The sequence below is a fragment of the Pipistrellus hanaki genome, assembly GCF_964339955.1.
Source record: "Pipistrellus hanaki genome assembly, chromosome: 2".
Lineage (NCBI taxonomy): Eukaryota > Metazoa > Chordata > Mammalia > Chiroptera > Vespertilionidae > Pipistrellus > Pipistrellus hanaki.
The window spans coordinates 173629170-173645244 of record NC_140504.1 but is presented as its reverse complement, the minus strand read 5'-3'; the positions used below and the strand labels follow the sequence as shown (position 1 = coordinate 173645244).

The 16075-nt window shown below is 43.7% G+C and overlaps 1 protein-coding gene across 10 annotated transcripts in view; it reads left to right on the top strand.

Annotated features, from left to right (window-relative positions):
- The first annotated feature begins 3726 nt into the window (after positions 1-3726).
- The window catches only part of ERI3 (ERI1 exoribonuclease family member 3), a 124836-nt gene continuing 112487 nt past the window's right edge, over positions 3727-16075 (top strand). For 2 of the 10 annotated variants that reach the window (XR_014794187.1, XM_084874685.1), the window contains exons 1-2: positions 3762-4124; positions 6141-6216. Coding sequence is in view for 3 of the 10 variants with exons in the window: in XM_084874685.1 (XP_084730811.1) it covers positions 3987-4124; positions 6141-6216 (214 nt within the window). In the remaining 7 variants the exon portion in view is untranslated. The other 8 variants (XM_084874686.1, XM_084874691.1, XM_084874690.1 and 5 more) reach the window with 8 other exon arrangements.

The window sequence follows — 16075 nt, the reverse complement described above, 5'->3', positions numbered from 1 at the left end:
TGCAGTTTGTTTTGATAACTGAAACTTTCAATAAATCTATATTAAAATCAAAGGGAAAATTAACTAGGCCCTAGTGAGGGGCACAGAGATAAGGGAGCACATTACCACCCTGGCCTCAGCCACCCCACATCCGTCTCTTAGTTCAGATTCAGGTCACTAGGGAGATGAATGGCTCAGGCTCATGGGGAACAGCCCCAGGGAGAGCAGGGCGAAGAAGGCATGGCCAGGTCCAGCCCTCACTGCTCCTGGAGAAGCAGAGAGGTCTGTGGGAATAGGATTGGGGGTGAGGAGGTGGGGTGACGGTGGGAAGAATTGGAGAGAGGGGTGGGAGAGGGGCAAAAATAACAGAAATAGCCAATATTTGCTGAACTCCAGATACTGTGCTAAGCACCTTTGTATTTAATTCTAACTAAACATAGGCACTAGTGTTATCTCCACTCTATAGATGAAGAAACTGAGCCTCAGAGAGGTATGTGACTCATCTAAGATCACAGAATGAGCCAGGACTCAAACCTGAACAGGCTCTCTCCGAGCCCACTATGCTGTCTTTGGTAGCTTACAGGGACTGTGAATGGCAGAAGCAGATTTTCTAGTTCTCAGTTAAAAACGGTTCAGAACCAGTTTGTGTCAAATTTGGGGGCTGCCATGTACTGTCGTTGAGTCCTGGGTTTTCTGCCCTTTGATTGCTGATTAAGGCCCCAGCTTTGATGGCTATCTTGCTGTTCTTCCTGGTGGTTTGACAAGGCAATAGAAGAACCAACTTGGTCCTCTTTTTGATCCCTGTTCTCAGTGTTCACTTTAGCTTGGTCACTTACATCAGCAGTGAAGAGGCTGCCCAGGGTATATCTATGTCTGGGTATTGGGTTCAGCTCATCTGCCTCCAAAAATTCACTTGCCCTTTCTCCACCCCCAACCTTGGGTCTTGGCCACTTAGTCTTTGGATAGCCCAGCTGCCACTACTGTCACTCATTTACTAACACATCTGGTTGTCTTCTTCTTCTTCTTCTTCTTTTAAAAATATATTTTATTGATTTTTTACAAAGAGGAAGGGAGAGGGATAGAGAGCTAGAAACATTTATGAGAGAGAAACACCGACCAGCTGCCTCCTGTACACCCACTACTGGGTATGTCCCCGCAACCAATGTACATGCCCTTGACTGGAATCAAACCTGGGACCCTTCAGTCCGCAGACGGATGCTCTATCCACTGCGCCAAACCGGTTTTGACAGATCCTCCAATGTACCCACTGTGGTAGGACTACAATGAAGCTCATTTGACCAGAGGCTGTGTATGACTCCTCTCTCCATTTCTAGTCTCAGATGAACCACTGTGCTTTGGAATGTGGGATCTGGCACCCCCTGCGGCTACCTGAGTGGTGGGATAATACGATCCTCTCTGAGAAGTGATGGTTCTACGTGGCCTGAATGACAAGACAACTACCTGTGTTTTCTTTGAAGCGCTGGTCAACTTTATACTATTATACCTATATTTTCTTTCTCTCCTTCCCTGTCTCACTTCCCTTTTCCCTCTTACTCTTGCTGCCCTGAGATTATACTTCCTAATGAAGTCTTATCACAAAGGCTTCGATTCAGGCTCTGCTTTCTAGGAAACCAGAAAACAGAAAATCACAACAGTGTCAAAGGCTTGATGAAGCCAAATGCTGGGTTAGCAGCAGTATAAGGCACCACATGTAGAGTGAGCTTTTACACTATTCTGTTATTTGAATGTATTTCACCTGGTCTTTAGCTAAAAAGAGCTTAGTCTGCTGAAGTCCTAGAAGGTATACAATTGAGCTCTAGAGCACAAAGGAGAAAAAAGCACATCCTGAGGGGAAATCAAGGTGGTCACGGGAAGTTCCGTGGAGAATACTGGGGCTGGGCTTTAAAGAGAGTCTCCAACCCAGATAGCGCAGGTTTACTTCATTCTTAGACAAGAAGGTTGGCTGTGCCCTATTCTCAGGCCAGACTCGGGATATAATCAAGCCAGAGACAGGAGAGGCTATCTCTGGGCCTTTTATTTGTCTAATTTTATTTATCTACTTACTTATTTATTGTCTGTTTTTCCTCATCCTTCTCCTCTCCAATATAAAAGCTCCACGAGGATACAGGTTTTATATGTATTATTCACCAATTAATCCTCAGCAACAGAAACAGTGCCTGAAACTTAGGAGAGGTCCTATAAATATATATTGACTCACCAATCAACTGGGATTTAATATTTAGATGACATTATGGAGGAGGAAGACCTAATTCAGGAGATATAGACAGATGTGCTTCCACTTTACTGACCTAGAGTTAAGTGACATCTGTCACTGCTGATGTTTATCCACCTCATTGGTCCACAAACATTTATTGAGTGCCTGCTTTTGCCTGGCACTGTGCTGGATATTACTGATAACAGCATGAACAATACTGAAATAATGCTTACCTTAAGGGAGTTTACAGTCATGGGGGAGAGACAAAAAAGAAATAGACAATTGTAAAACAATGGGATGAAATGAATAGGTGCATAGCCAAATAACCTAAGCCATTATGTGGGATTAAGAAAGGTATTCCCAGCTCAAGTGGGAACCATTATGTTAAGGTCAGATCTCAAAGGTGGCAGGGTCCAGAAATGACATGATTTTTTTTTTTCTTTTTTTTTTTTTTTTAATATTTTATTGATTTTGTACAGAGAGGAAGGGAGATAGATAGAGAGCTAGAAACATCGATGAGAGAGAGTCATCGATCAGCTGCTTCCTGCACAACCTCCACCGGGGATATGCCCGCAACCAAGGTATTGTACATGCCCTTGACCGGAATCAAACCTGGAAACTCTCAGTCCCCAAGCTGACGCTCTATCCATTGAGCCAAACCGGTCTTGGCTGACATGATTTCTTTTAAGTGAAAACATGCAGACAGCAGAGGGCTTGGTGACTGCAGCTAGGCCCAGGAAATGACTCCTGCCTGTTTGGGAGGCTGTCAAAGCCATCATTGGCTTGGTCCAGGCTGGGGTTTCCCAGCTCAGAACCTGGTAGTCTTGACTTCCCAGAGAGTCATCATCTGGATGAAAAAACACTTCTCTGGCTTTGGCCAGGATACTCTCCAGTTGATGGAAGAGACTGGCCGAGGCTGTCCATGGAAACTCTTCACTGTTGAGGGCGGAATCCTTTTAACCTGTAAGTTCCCTCTGGAGCCGACCTGAACAAGTTATTTCCCTCTTCCTGAGAAAGGGCCCTTGAGAAATCTTAGGGGGGAAAAACTAAGCATTTTCTTCTTAGCCTAAACTCCCCTCTTCTCGGTTCTCCCTCCACCCCCTGCTCACCACAGAGAGTGAACAGTAAGGACCTGTTGAATGAACAAATCATGAGAAGTTGTCATCCAAATATAACGTCACCTATGAGCCTATACTCGCCTTACAGAATATATTTTAAGTTGGGAAAACGGAAAGTGAACCTGGAGTCCGCTCTAGGCCTTGGAAAGTTTTCGTGTGTGTGTGTGTGTTTAAATTTCTTTCACAGTCGGAAAATGAGCCCCCCCCCTCACTCTCTTGTGCGTACTTGCCACCTCAAAACTACAAGTCCCATAAAGCCGGCCTGCGGGAACCACCATCTTGGCATACCTTAGCGCGCATGTCGGCGGGAGAGTTAACATTCGGCGAGAAGAATCCCCGCCCACCTGCACCCCCATTGGTCGAAGGAGCCGGTGGCGGGATCAGCGATTGGCCACTGCGCTCGTCCGTCCACCGCGTCGGCCGGGGTCAGAGTGCGCGGAGGTGAGTCGGTGTGTTGTGGACTCGTGGTGCTGGCTGCTGCTTTTGAGGCGGCCGGGATCGGGCGGTGGGGAGCGAGCGGAGCTGGCCCTGCCTCTGTCCGGCCGGCGCCACAGTCGGCGCGGGCCGCGCCCGCTGCCGCAAACTGCCCTGAGCGGCTGCTGAGGCCGAGGGAGACGTCGGGGCCTGCACCTGGAGGGAGCCTGCCGCGCTGGCCCCAAGGAGCGGGCGTTGCCATGGCGACAGCCTCTCCTGCTGCTGCTGACGGGGGGCGGGGGCGGCCCTGGGAAGGAGGGCTGGTCTCCTGGCCCCCTGCCCCTCCCCTTACTCTCCCCTGGACTTGGATGGGCCCGAGTTGGGGGCAACACCCTGGGGTGGGTGATAAGGAGAGGCTCCCCAGGGTGGGCCCTGGTTGATGCATGCGGGGTGAGAGGGTCGCGGCGCGCACCGTTGGTGCAGCTTGGGTGCGGGCCCATGTGCTCACCCTGGATGCGTGATCTACTGAGTAATGGTCAGGTGGAGAGGGCGTGGGGCAGGGCTCTGCCAGACAGACTGGGGGAGGTGACTAAGGGTACTGGCTTCTTACGTGGGATTGATTACCAGGGAGGAGGAAGAGAGCTTTGACCAGAGAGGATAGAAATGCAGCAAGGAGATAGTGGATAGAACGTCCCCTTTCCCCCTCCCCAACACCCACACAGACACATAAGGTCAGTTTACCTCTTTGTAAATCTGTAGCGGTGGTAGTAGTGATGGTGGAAGGCGTGAATAAGGGGCCTACCTGGGCTAGCTTTCTGTTTGTTTTTTCCTGCAAATGTTACAGCAACAGGTGCTTTCTTAAAACAAAAAAGCGTGAACTAGGATTGGGGGCTGGCTTCGAGTTCTTGCAAAATATAACTGCTCCTGTTGATTTGGAAGATGCTGAATGTGGTCCCTCATTGGGGGGTTTGGATTCTGCCCTTTGGGCTGGGTTTTGCAAATTGATGGTGTCTATCCTTGCCTCTATAGTTGTCTGGCATTAGCTCTTGTCAGACATTTTACCAGTCTGCCAGCCATTGGCCAAAGAATCCCATTGGCCAAAGACCATGCACTATTTGAACTATAGTAGGTTGTGATTGGCCGAATGATTTTTTTGACTGTAGAGTTTCTGCTAGAAATTGGCTTCATCAAATTCTGCTTCATTCTGACTTTATCATACACAGCAGGCCTTGTTTTAGTGGGTTCGTGCCTGGAGCTTAAGTATATTATACCTGAATTCCCTACCTTTTAAAAGCCAATTTATAAACTGGGACTTGGAGTGTGACTCCGCTAATGTGTGTGTCTGTGATCTTGGTTAGAAACCCACTTGGCTGCCTTTCCTCAGAGAGGTGGGGGGTGGGGGAAGGGAGCTGCCGAGAAAGTGATTGATAAGGTTTCCTTTATGGATTCCGTGGTGCTTCACTGGAGCTCAGAGCACTTTGGCAACTTAAGCACTCCAAATTAAAAGCTCATTAACAATTCCCGCCCAAAGATCCTGTAAATAATCGGCTAGCTAGGTCATAGAGCTTGACTGAGAGCTCTCCTTCCAGCTTCCACCTCCACATGAAAGTCCTTTTACTCCTTTTCATCTTGAAAAGTGTTTTGTTTGTGGTGGGCTAAGCTGATGAGTGACATTTTCTCAGAGAATCTGAGTAGAATAAAGTCTAAAATGTGTATAGAGCGGTAGACAGGAATAGATGGGTTCCAAACCTAGGTGTTTCTTTGTGCAAAGGGCATTTTGCTAGCTTATACGGCCACCTCCTGCAACTTCTAGTCCTTTAGAAGATCTGAATTAGGTGGTAAATAATGATAGGTGTCCATTGATGATTTGATTTGGGATTTGGTTACCTTGACTTTCTATGAACTTGAGACAGCCCTGAAAGTATCCTGCAAGTGTTTCCTAGTTTATGTGGCCATTTGCAATATGGCTTGTGTGTTTGCTGGCAACCCCTCTTCTAATCCTGGCCTCAGTTCCTGAGTTCTGAATATTGCCATATTTACTAGTGTCCTCTCCTTGACTGGACTAGGATTCTGGGGTTATCCAGACAGCATACAACTTTATGGCCTCTTTCTCAGTCTAAGCTTATATATTGTAAATGTTTAGTGTTCCTAGGAGGTAAGTCTCTTAAGAAGAAAAATATGCTACTAGAGAACATAAAATTCCTCATTCCAAAAATATATACTGTCAGTAGCTTCTGAAATCTCTATACAGGCACCGTCCTTCCACATAGATGGCTGTTATACCGAAGTAGTTTGAGTTTAGGAGTTTGAAGTATATACTGTTGGTCCTTAAATTTTTTCATATAGCAGCCCCATGGGGATTTGATCCTTTGTATTGAAATAGATTTGTTGCAGAGATGTGTATTTATCCACAGCATTGGGGCTTTCCAGCTTTCACAGAACCTTCAGCATCCCCAGCCACCAGCCTTGGCATCTTCGAAGTACGGAGAGGTGAGAATTCTGCTGCCTGGTCAAGTTTGGCTTGACTTCTTCCTTATGAGCATTTGAGCTTGGAGGGTGAGGGGTTGGGGCAGGTGCAGATTGTATTTGTGTGTAGCTTTTTCTAATAAGACACCTTATGCTCAAAAACCACTGAAACTTACCCAAAGTCTGTAAGTGTGAGAGTCGGAGGTAGGGTATTCAGATTCTCAAGTACTGTCATGATTTCTTTGTGGGCATTTCTTGAACATCTACTTTAGGTTTAGAAAGGTTTAATAAGCTGGAATAGTTCTTAATTCTGAGAAATAAACATCTTTAGACAGTAGGAAGGAACACATTCATTTGACTTTTGTTAATACCTTTGGCCAAGGCCTTTGGATTGTGGTTTAATTTGGGGTGTGAGTCACCTTTGGGTGGATGGTTAATCCCTGCCTATCTCCATTTTACACGGATTGAGGCTAGCTAAAAAGGTAGACTCCGATGATTGATATCCAGGATTTCAGAGGCTGTTTCATAACTAAGGATCAGACACTTTGCTAGGCCCTGGGATTGTGGTGCTAAATAAGATAGCTACTTCCCCTGACCAGAGAGCTTACAAATTCAAGGGGAAGACAGGTAGTAAAGTAACAATTATAATACCCTGAGAGTAAGGTAATAATAATAAGGTAAGTGCAGGTGCTTTGGGAGTACTCAGAAGGGTCCCTCACCCGGACTGATGGGCGAAGGGAAGGCTACTTAGAGGAAGTAACTTCCTTATCTCGAATTAGATGAAAACATGAGGGACTAATCGTGAAGGTCAGAGCTTTGTTGAAGTTTAATGTGATTGAAAGAGTACTCCATGGGCAAGGGGTAGGAAAATATGGTGAGAAATGAAACAGGAAAGGTAAACAGAGGCCAGGACCTTAAAGATCTGAAGCAGATGGTGGGTAGGGGGGAAATTAGAAATTTTTTTGTAAAGGACCGGTACATAGTAAGGCTTTGTGGGTCTCTGTCACAATCATTCGACTCTACTCAACTCTACATGAAAGCGGACATAGTACAAAAATGAATGATGTGGCTGTGTTCCAGTAAAATGTGTAAAAACAGTGGCAGCTAGATTTGGCCTGTTGGCCATGGTTTGCCAGCCCCAGAGCAGACTCTCAAAAGAGCAGTAAGAATTCATGAAAAGGTATTAAGCAGTGGATTGATAATATCTGTTTTGGAAAGTTTGCTCTGATTTCAGTGCTAAGAATGGGTCAAAGGAGACAATACTGAAGCACAGAGACCAATAAGGTGACTGTAGCAGTTACATGGGTAGCATTTTATATTTCCCTCTTTGAGGCAGTATTTTGACACGTAAAGATTGAGTATAACTGAATCTTTGTATATATGTATACAGTGTACTGTTCTCTTTCCGGATTTCCAGGCCATCTATTGGAGCTTAAAAGATGTCTACCAAAGAAGTTGTTGGTGATACCAGCTCCTATTTCACAGACTAGAAAAGATGTAGGAAGGGAATGTTGGTGTCAAATGATAGAAAAGACTTTGGAAACTCTTTCCTTTTTAAAGAAGTAGGAGATACTTGGAGCCCTGGTAGAGATCTTGATCTTAGGGCCTATAGCTCAATGACAATTGCTTTGAATTTCTTGAACCGTACACACAGAGAACCACCCCTTTTCCTAAGCTTTCCAGGAATTGCCCTCATTATTGTCCTACTCAGTCTCTCCTTACTTGTGGCAAAATGATGCCCTTTTTTTCTGGTTTCGGGAATGTTGCTTAGGCAGAGGGACCAATTGAAGTTGAGTGTTTGATGAATTGTTTCCTCCTCCTACAAGCCCCAGTGACTTGCATTGCTGAAGGGAAGCCTGTAGGTTTCTGATACAGTGTTATGTGACCTTGGGTAAGTGACTTACCTCACTGAGTTTAGCTTTCCTACCTGTAAAAGGGATAATGGAACTTAATAGGGTTGGTTAAAGGATTTAATGAGATACTATATGTAAAGCTCTTAGTTCAGTGTATTTAACTTTTATTAAATAGTTGCACAGATGTGTATTTAGTGTATAGTATTTAACACAATAATTTTTATAAAGCAGCCAGTAATTGGGTGAGTTGGCCTGTGGCTTAGTATATTTTGGGTTCTCACAGATTGTATTTGTGGCCATATGATAGAAGTATAGATCCTGGCGGAGATGAGGCCGTCAGCAGACAGGAGGAAGTTACAACTAAAGCAAGGCACTGCTCTTCATAATGGAACATTTTCAGAGAGCAGGAATCCCATTTAGAATCCCAGAACTTTGTTCAGTGTGGACCTTAGTCACTATACCATCAGTGAAGCGAATTGAGAGAGCAGCTACCCAAAGAAATTCACCGAATTGTGACCAATCATCTCTCCCAGTCAGTCTGGATGCCTTTTATTACTTTTCACAACTCTAGGAAGTGGGTCAGGTGGTCAGCATTATTATCCCTGCTACCCATTGAGGAAACTGAGGCCCAGTAAGGTGAATTGTGTTGCCCAAGGTCATGCTGTGAGGTATCGTGGGAGCTAGTGCAGATTTGCCTCCAGATGAAATTGTTAGTTTATTGCTGTGATTTCTCTTCCTTTGAGTCAGAGATGTGTAGTCACTGCAGAAATGTGTTCTGATGCATGCCTTATCCAGATATGCTAGGCTTAATTTGGGTCCTACTTTATACTCTTGGTCCTGCTGGATTTTAATTGATGGCTGCTAGGAACAGGCCTGTTGAGAAGCAGATTCCCTTTGGGTCATTGTTTTTAGCCCATCCTCCTTTGGGGACATTCTTGGGGGAGCCTTGGGTTATAAGAGATTGCTTTGATATGTTCAAAATTGTGCCTTGTGCCCCACAGCTACAGGTAAAATCAAAAGGCGGATAATTTATGGGAGTGTCAGAGCTGGCCGCTGGCACCTCAGGAGGCCATTAGTATGCCTGTTCAGACCCTCTGTGTCCTTGCAATTGATTCCTCTTTGCATGAGCTTGATTTGGGAAGCTGTAGATCTGTGGTAGTGATTGGATGTGACAGTCCAAACACTGGTCCCTAAATTAATCCTTTTAATAGTATTCTGGCACCAAGGCAATGTTTCTCCCCTCTCCCTGAGAGGACAGAACGGGGTGGCTTAGGAGGAATGAGAGAGGAGTGGGGAGAGAAAGGGAGAGGAAAAGAAGCTTGGATTGGTCCTTAGACCCTGCTCTGCTCTAACGTGTTCTGATTCCAGCCCAGTTGACATTATGACTTTGGGCATATACATTCATTCAGCAAACGTTGACTCACACTTACTTGTTCCTGGCTCTGGACTGGGAATACAGAAATGACTTAAGATGTGGCCCTTGCCCTTAAGGATCTATGTCTAGCTCAGTGTTTCTCATACTTATTAAACTCATGCACTATTAAGATGGAGAAAAATAACTTTATGCGTTTCTTTAATGCTGCTTGAAATTTTTAAATGCAGCAAAGTCTGACCAAAGACAAATCAGAGAAATTATCATGTCAGATATTATATTTATTTATTTATTTATTTATTTATTTATTTATTTATTTTTAATATATTTTATTGATTTTGTACAGAGAGGAAGGGAGAGAGATAGTTAGAAACATCGATGAGAGAGAGTCATCGATCAGCTGTCTTTTGCACACCCCCTACTGGGGATATACCCGCAACCAGGGTACATGCCCTTGACTGGAATAGAACCCGGGACCCTTCAGTCCCCAAGCTCTATCCATTGAGCCAAACCAGTCTCGGCTCAGATATTATTTTAAACACACATATGTGCGCGCACACACACAACTATACCTACTATATTCTATCCTCACCTTCCTAAAAATGGCTGGTAGGAGGAGAAACAGATAACTAAAATCTTATAATCTAGTGAGATAAAAGTTATCGAATAAGGATAAACTGTGCTATTGGATAAATTAACTTTATGATGGTGCCAGAGAAAGCTCCCCAAAAGGAGAGATTTGAGTTGGATTTTGAGGAAGGAGCAATAATTTGTCTGGTGGAAATAGAAGGACATTTTAAAACAGAGGAAGGAGCATTTGCCAAGGCACAGATTTGTAAAAGAAAACATCTAATTTGGGGAACTGAGCAAGAGCTGATTATCACCTTGCCTCCTGCCAGTTTCTCTGCTCTGTGAGATGGGAGGATTTGCGCCTCTGGAATTGTTGTAGAAGAGGCTTTGTGCTCCTTGTGCTGCGGCTGTTTTAATCCAGGGTACCCCTTTCTGTTTCTGCTTTTTATACCCAGGCTGCAATGTGTTTTTCTTGTTAGAATATATTTAAAAATTGTTACAAAAACAAATTTGGATGAATTGGACAAACTTAATTATTGCTTGTGGTTGAATTGTTTTGAGTGAAAGTCACACCTTATCTCCAAAAAAACAAAACAAAACACACTGAAGTGGATATGCATTGCTAGCCTTATGGCTGGCTGATGGGGGAATCAGTCCAGTGGGGAAAATGGGCCGTCAAGCATGGGAGAGGAGAACAGGATCCGAAGTGCCTCTGAGCCTTAATTTTCTCATATATAAAGTGATATAAAGTGGTAATACTGTTACCCATTTTGCTGGATAGTTGGAAGGATGAAATGGGATGAAATTTGTAAATTCCTAATAATGAGCCTGTCTTACAGTAAATTTTCAGAAAATGTTGTTTTCCTTTTCTCTTTATCATGTTAACAGCAATGGCTCTCTTTTACTGAGCACTTACTGTTGTGCAAAGCACTTTATATACATTGCATGTCTACATCAAACCCCTAACAGATAAGTATTTTTATAGGTGTCATTACAAAGGATATGTATTAGAGTTAGGATTAAAACCTAAGCAGGGCTAATATCAGCCTTTTGACAACTAGCTATATGACTCCTTGTTTCTGTATTCTCCATCTCATAAGTAGAAGGTTTTGGGGACTGATGCTGTCTATAAGTATAAGAGGTGCTTAACAGGGTGAGAGTACCATACCCTGCCCTTCATCCATGTCTATTTTATTTATGTTGTGTTAGGAAATAAGCCTTTGCCCCTGCTTGTATGCAATGGGGTCAGAACTGTAGGGTTTTGCAAAGAGATGTTTCTCAGCTTTGGTCCCTCTACGGAATTGGCCAAACTACTGGATGTGGCTGATGGATTGGCAGACAGCAGGCAAAATCACAGTCACTTCTTTTTAGTTTTATTTTTGTTTATTTTATCTTTTTAATACATTTTTATTTATTTCAGAGAGGAAGGGAGAGAGAAAGAGAGAGAGAGAGAGAGAGAGAGAGAGAGAGAGAGAGAGAGAGAGAGAGAGAGAGAAACATCAGTGATGAGGGAGAATCTTTGATAGGCTGCCTCCTGCACACTGGGGACTGAGCCTTCAACCTGGCCATGTTCCCTGACCAGGAATGGAACCGTGACCTCCTGGTTCGTAGGTTGATGTACAACCCTGAGCCACTCCGGCTGGGCACAGTCACTTCTTTTTTTGTGCTGCCTTGACCTACTGAGGCAGGCATGGGGAGAGTGAACCTCCGATGGCCTGTGATGTTGCCACCAGAAGTTGAAGTTCCTGGAGGTCTTTGGTGACTTTTGCTCTGCTGATAGCTTGGGATTAGCAGCTGCTTCTGACATTGGGTTAACTTTCCCTGGCCCTGTGTTGGAGCAGAAGCAGCTGTAGCTACAGGCCACGAAGTGATAGGTTCTAGAGAGTAGAATGATTTATTGAATTGAGAACCCAGCTTTGGAGTTCCTTCTTCATTCCATTTTGGGGCCCTCGGGAAGTTGTGTAGGGGTTCCAGGGCATGCCAAGCTTAGTTGTCCCAGCTTCTGCCTTTTAGCACGTTAGACCTAGCTCTCACGCCCTTGGCCTCCACTTGGGGAGCAGGTGACGAGGTCTTGTGTTGGGGCAGTGGCCCAAGTCCCTGAACTGGGAGTTGGGAGCTCTGGGTTCTATTCTTGCTCTTTCTTGCTTTGTGAACCTTGTGCAATCATTTCTTTTTCTGGAGCTCATTTTCACTGGCTGGCTGGACTATGTCACCTCTTATGTTTTCTTTCACCTTTGATAGTCTCATTTTCATAGAAAGTGCTCTGGGAAGTAAGGATGCATTCATTAGATTGAAGATGATTACTTTTTAAGGCATACAATTTGTTTATATTTTCCCCAGGCTATTTTTAGCTGCCTAAGATAGAGCCTGTGACCAAGGAAGTTCCAGACAGGTATTACTGTATTGTCTGTTGATGCTTCTGTGACGTGGGTGCCTGAGCAGTTGTGGTACTCTCGATACTGGTCAGACTTGCCCCAGGACTGGGAACTGGGGAGCTACAGCTGACCCAGGTGCTTCCAGTCAGCTGGACTCAGAACCTGCCTCTGGTGCCTTGGAATTTCTCTGGAATCTTCTGCCACCTATTCTGGCTTTTAATGGGACGGATTGAATCCAGAGGTGTACAAACCTTCCCGCCCCTTTCCCGCTCCTCCTCCCCCCATTTCAAGTATATATGGTTGGGGAGATAGGGTGGGAGTAGATCCTGTGTTTCATGATGGGCTTTTCTTCTTTTCCATCCCCCAGGCTCCCCTGGCCTGTGCATGTGGATGTTAAAGGATGGCCCCCCTCCCTTTGCCCTCCCTTCCCCCCTCTAGTAATGGAAGGCTATAAAACGTCTATTTACCCAAGACACCAGAATGACTCCTCTGTGGTTCCACTAATCTGGTGATTTGGTGCTTCTCTGGTCTCTCAGGTAAATACAGATTGAGGCTTTTTATAAAGGCATATTATTTCCCTCATTAAATGTGTGTTTTGGCACATGCGTTATTTACCTGACCGACAGTAATGGCTGCAGAGGAGCCATTGGTGTCTGTTGTGTAAATACTCTGCACAGAGACCATCCTCCTGGGGCTGTGGCTCAGGCCTGTTTCTCCAAATCTGACTAGCCCTGTGGCAGTCCTGTTTACCCCTCCCCTGCCCCTAGAGGGCTGGTCCCTTCATTTTTGAGAAGGGAATCATTCATTTTCCTCCTTGCCATAAGCTACTTACTACTGTTAATTTACTAGGAGAAATAAAAGGGTACCTAAGAATAAATGTGTAAATCTTGGTCTCTGATGAAAGGTTGTGTGCAGAAAAACACAGAATCATAAACTGTTTCTTCTGTGTTTTGCCCCTCAACTAGATACTCAAATCCCAGTTGATAATATAAGTTCTAGACTTATATTCTGCTAACTTATGACTAAAGTATAAAGACATCAATAGAAAAGAGAAACCCCTAGAAGCCAGAGAAAACAGGGCAGGTGAAGCTCCACTGCACTTAGGGCAGGGATGTTTCCTAAGAAGGCTCCAATGGGGGCAGGAGTGCCCAGTGAGGGAGCACCAGTTGGGGCTCTGATGGAGACTCGCCAGCCTCCCTGCTAGAGGAGAGCATGCGACGTGCATTCTGTGGACAGTGTGGGGAGATTGCCCCCTTACGTACTGTCTGTCCTCCGTTTCTTTTTTAAAACAACATTGTGTGTGGACTAAAAGATAAATTTTAAGAAGTTTGAAATAGACCAAATTTACATAAAAGTTGGAAATTTAATACAAATAAATTTTTTTGAACCATTTGAGAGTTATATTGTTGATCTAACGCCCCATCACCCTGAATACTTTGCATGTATTTCCTAATGCAAGGACATTTTTCTACCTAAACAAAATGGAACCATGAAAACTAGGAAATTGACATTGATAACATTACCTCCATCTAATCCTCAAACCACATTCAAGTTTTGCCTGTTGTCCCAAGTAATGTTCTTTGTAGCAAAATGATCCAATTCATAATTGTGCATTGCCTTTAGTTATCAAGTCTCTTTAATCTCCTTTAACTTACCTAAGTAACTATACCTTGGCCTTCATAACCTTGATATATATATATTTTTATTGATTTCAGAGAGGAAAGGAGAGGAAAAGAGAGAGATAGAAACATCAGTGATGAGAGAATCATCTATTGCCTCCTACACACTTCACTCTGAGCATTGGGCCCGAAACCTGGGCATGTGCCCTGATCAGGAATTAAACCATGACCTTCTAGTTCATAGGTCAATGCTCAACCACTGAGCCACACCAACCAGTCAATGACCTTGATGCTTTTGAACATTATAGGCTGACCTTAATTAGGGTTTGTCCGATATTTTTTGATGATTATATTTAGGTTATACATCTTTGAATATCACAGGAATGATGCTGTGTTCTTCTCAATGCATCTTATATCTTGTGGTATGATATTATTAATAATGTTCATTTTGTTCAGTGAATTAAGGTGATGTCTGCCAGGCTCCCCCTTTATAAGCTTAGTTCCTGTTATAATAAACATTCTATGGGGAGGTACTTTCAAACTATGTGGATATCCCTTATGAGACTTAAATTTTATTTATTATATCTTTATGAAGTCATAAGTTTCCTTTTTATTTAGCTCATTATAATCTATTAATATCATTTATTTTGACAGATCCCCTTGAAACTGACTTCTGCATGTTTTTGATATGTTCTTATCATTGAGAATTTCCTTGCTTTCTGGCATAAGATGTTCCAGGTTCATCTTGTCCCTTTCTCTACCATAGCCCAGAAATCAGCCATTTCCCAAAGAGCTCTGGAGAATATTATCAATATTTAGAAGGCAACTGGGTTCTATGTGTACTCATTGTTATTGGAGTGTTGCTGCTCCTTGGTCCTTTGGCAAACAGAGCTAGAAAATATATTTGCTTGTGTTTGTATATTTGTATATGTACCTGTGTGTGTATATTCATACTCACATTTGTATCTAGCTTTATTTTTATTTATTATGTATCAGAAATTTATCTTTTCCTTTTTCCATATCTTAATTTTATAGTCTAATAGTGAGAAATGGGGTCTCCATGACCTTTAATATATGCCCTTCTTTAATTAATTCCTCTTTATATATCGTTGCCACTGCTCTTTCCCCCTCTTGGTGCCTTTTTTACCCTGCCCATGACTCACCACATTGGACTTTCCCAACGCTCCCCATGGATGCTCCACACTCCACATGGGCTCTGACATGCTACATCACACCTCCCTGCATCTGTATGGATGCCCTCCTCACCTACATGGGCTCTCATTCTAACCTCCAGACCCTTCTGCTTCCCCCACTCCAATTGTTGTTGTCACCTGCTAAAGCCATTAGATTGAAATTTTCAGTAAGGAAAGAGGAAGAGGTGCCCTCTGTTTCTTGACTTGAGTTGAACTTGGTTTTTAGAAGTAAGGGAAGTGTAGAACCCAGTGACTGCTGACATGTGGAGGCCTGGTCTACTAATGTCTGCTCTCAAGACTTCCTATAGGAGAAGCTATTTGATGTGGGTGAAATTAGATGAGAAAAGCAAGACCTGCCGGAAAAAGGAACTTTGGCCATTAATATGTTGTCCATGGAAGGGAATAGGTATATATATAGTATGGCATATGAGAGACCTAGAGATTCTAGGATGTAAGAGACATGAATGTTACTCTCTGAGGATGTGTTATGCGTGAAGTGGGTTTATAGGCCCAAAGTATGGGGATCTAGGTTTGACTAGGTGGGCTTAGCCCAATAAGGCAGTAGTAATAACAGTAAGCTAATATTGATCTACAATTTAGTTGTAATCTAGGTTGGCGCTGGGAGTAGGTGAGTGTAGGTAGCTTTCATCTATTCTGCAGCCATCTTGGATTATCCCAATAATAAGGTAATATTTATTGAGCCCTTATGTTCCAGACACTACTCTTAGTGCTTTACGTGTATCTTCTCACTTAAGGAGTAGAAGCTGTTGTTACCATTTTACAAGTGAGGAGGAATCGAAGAACAGAGTTTGCCTATTGTGCCTTGGTAAATAACTGGTAAAGCCAGGATGCAAACCTGAGCCCTCCTTAATCATGACACTTAATTGCCTGTAGCATCTGG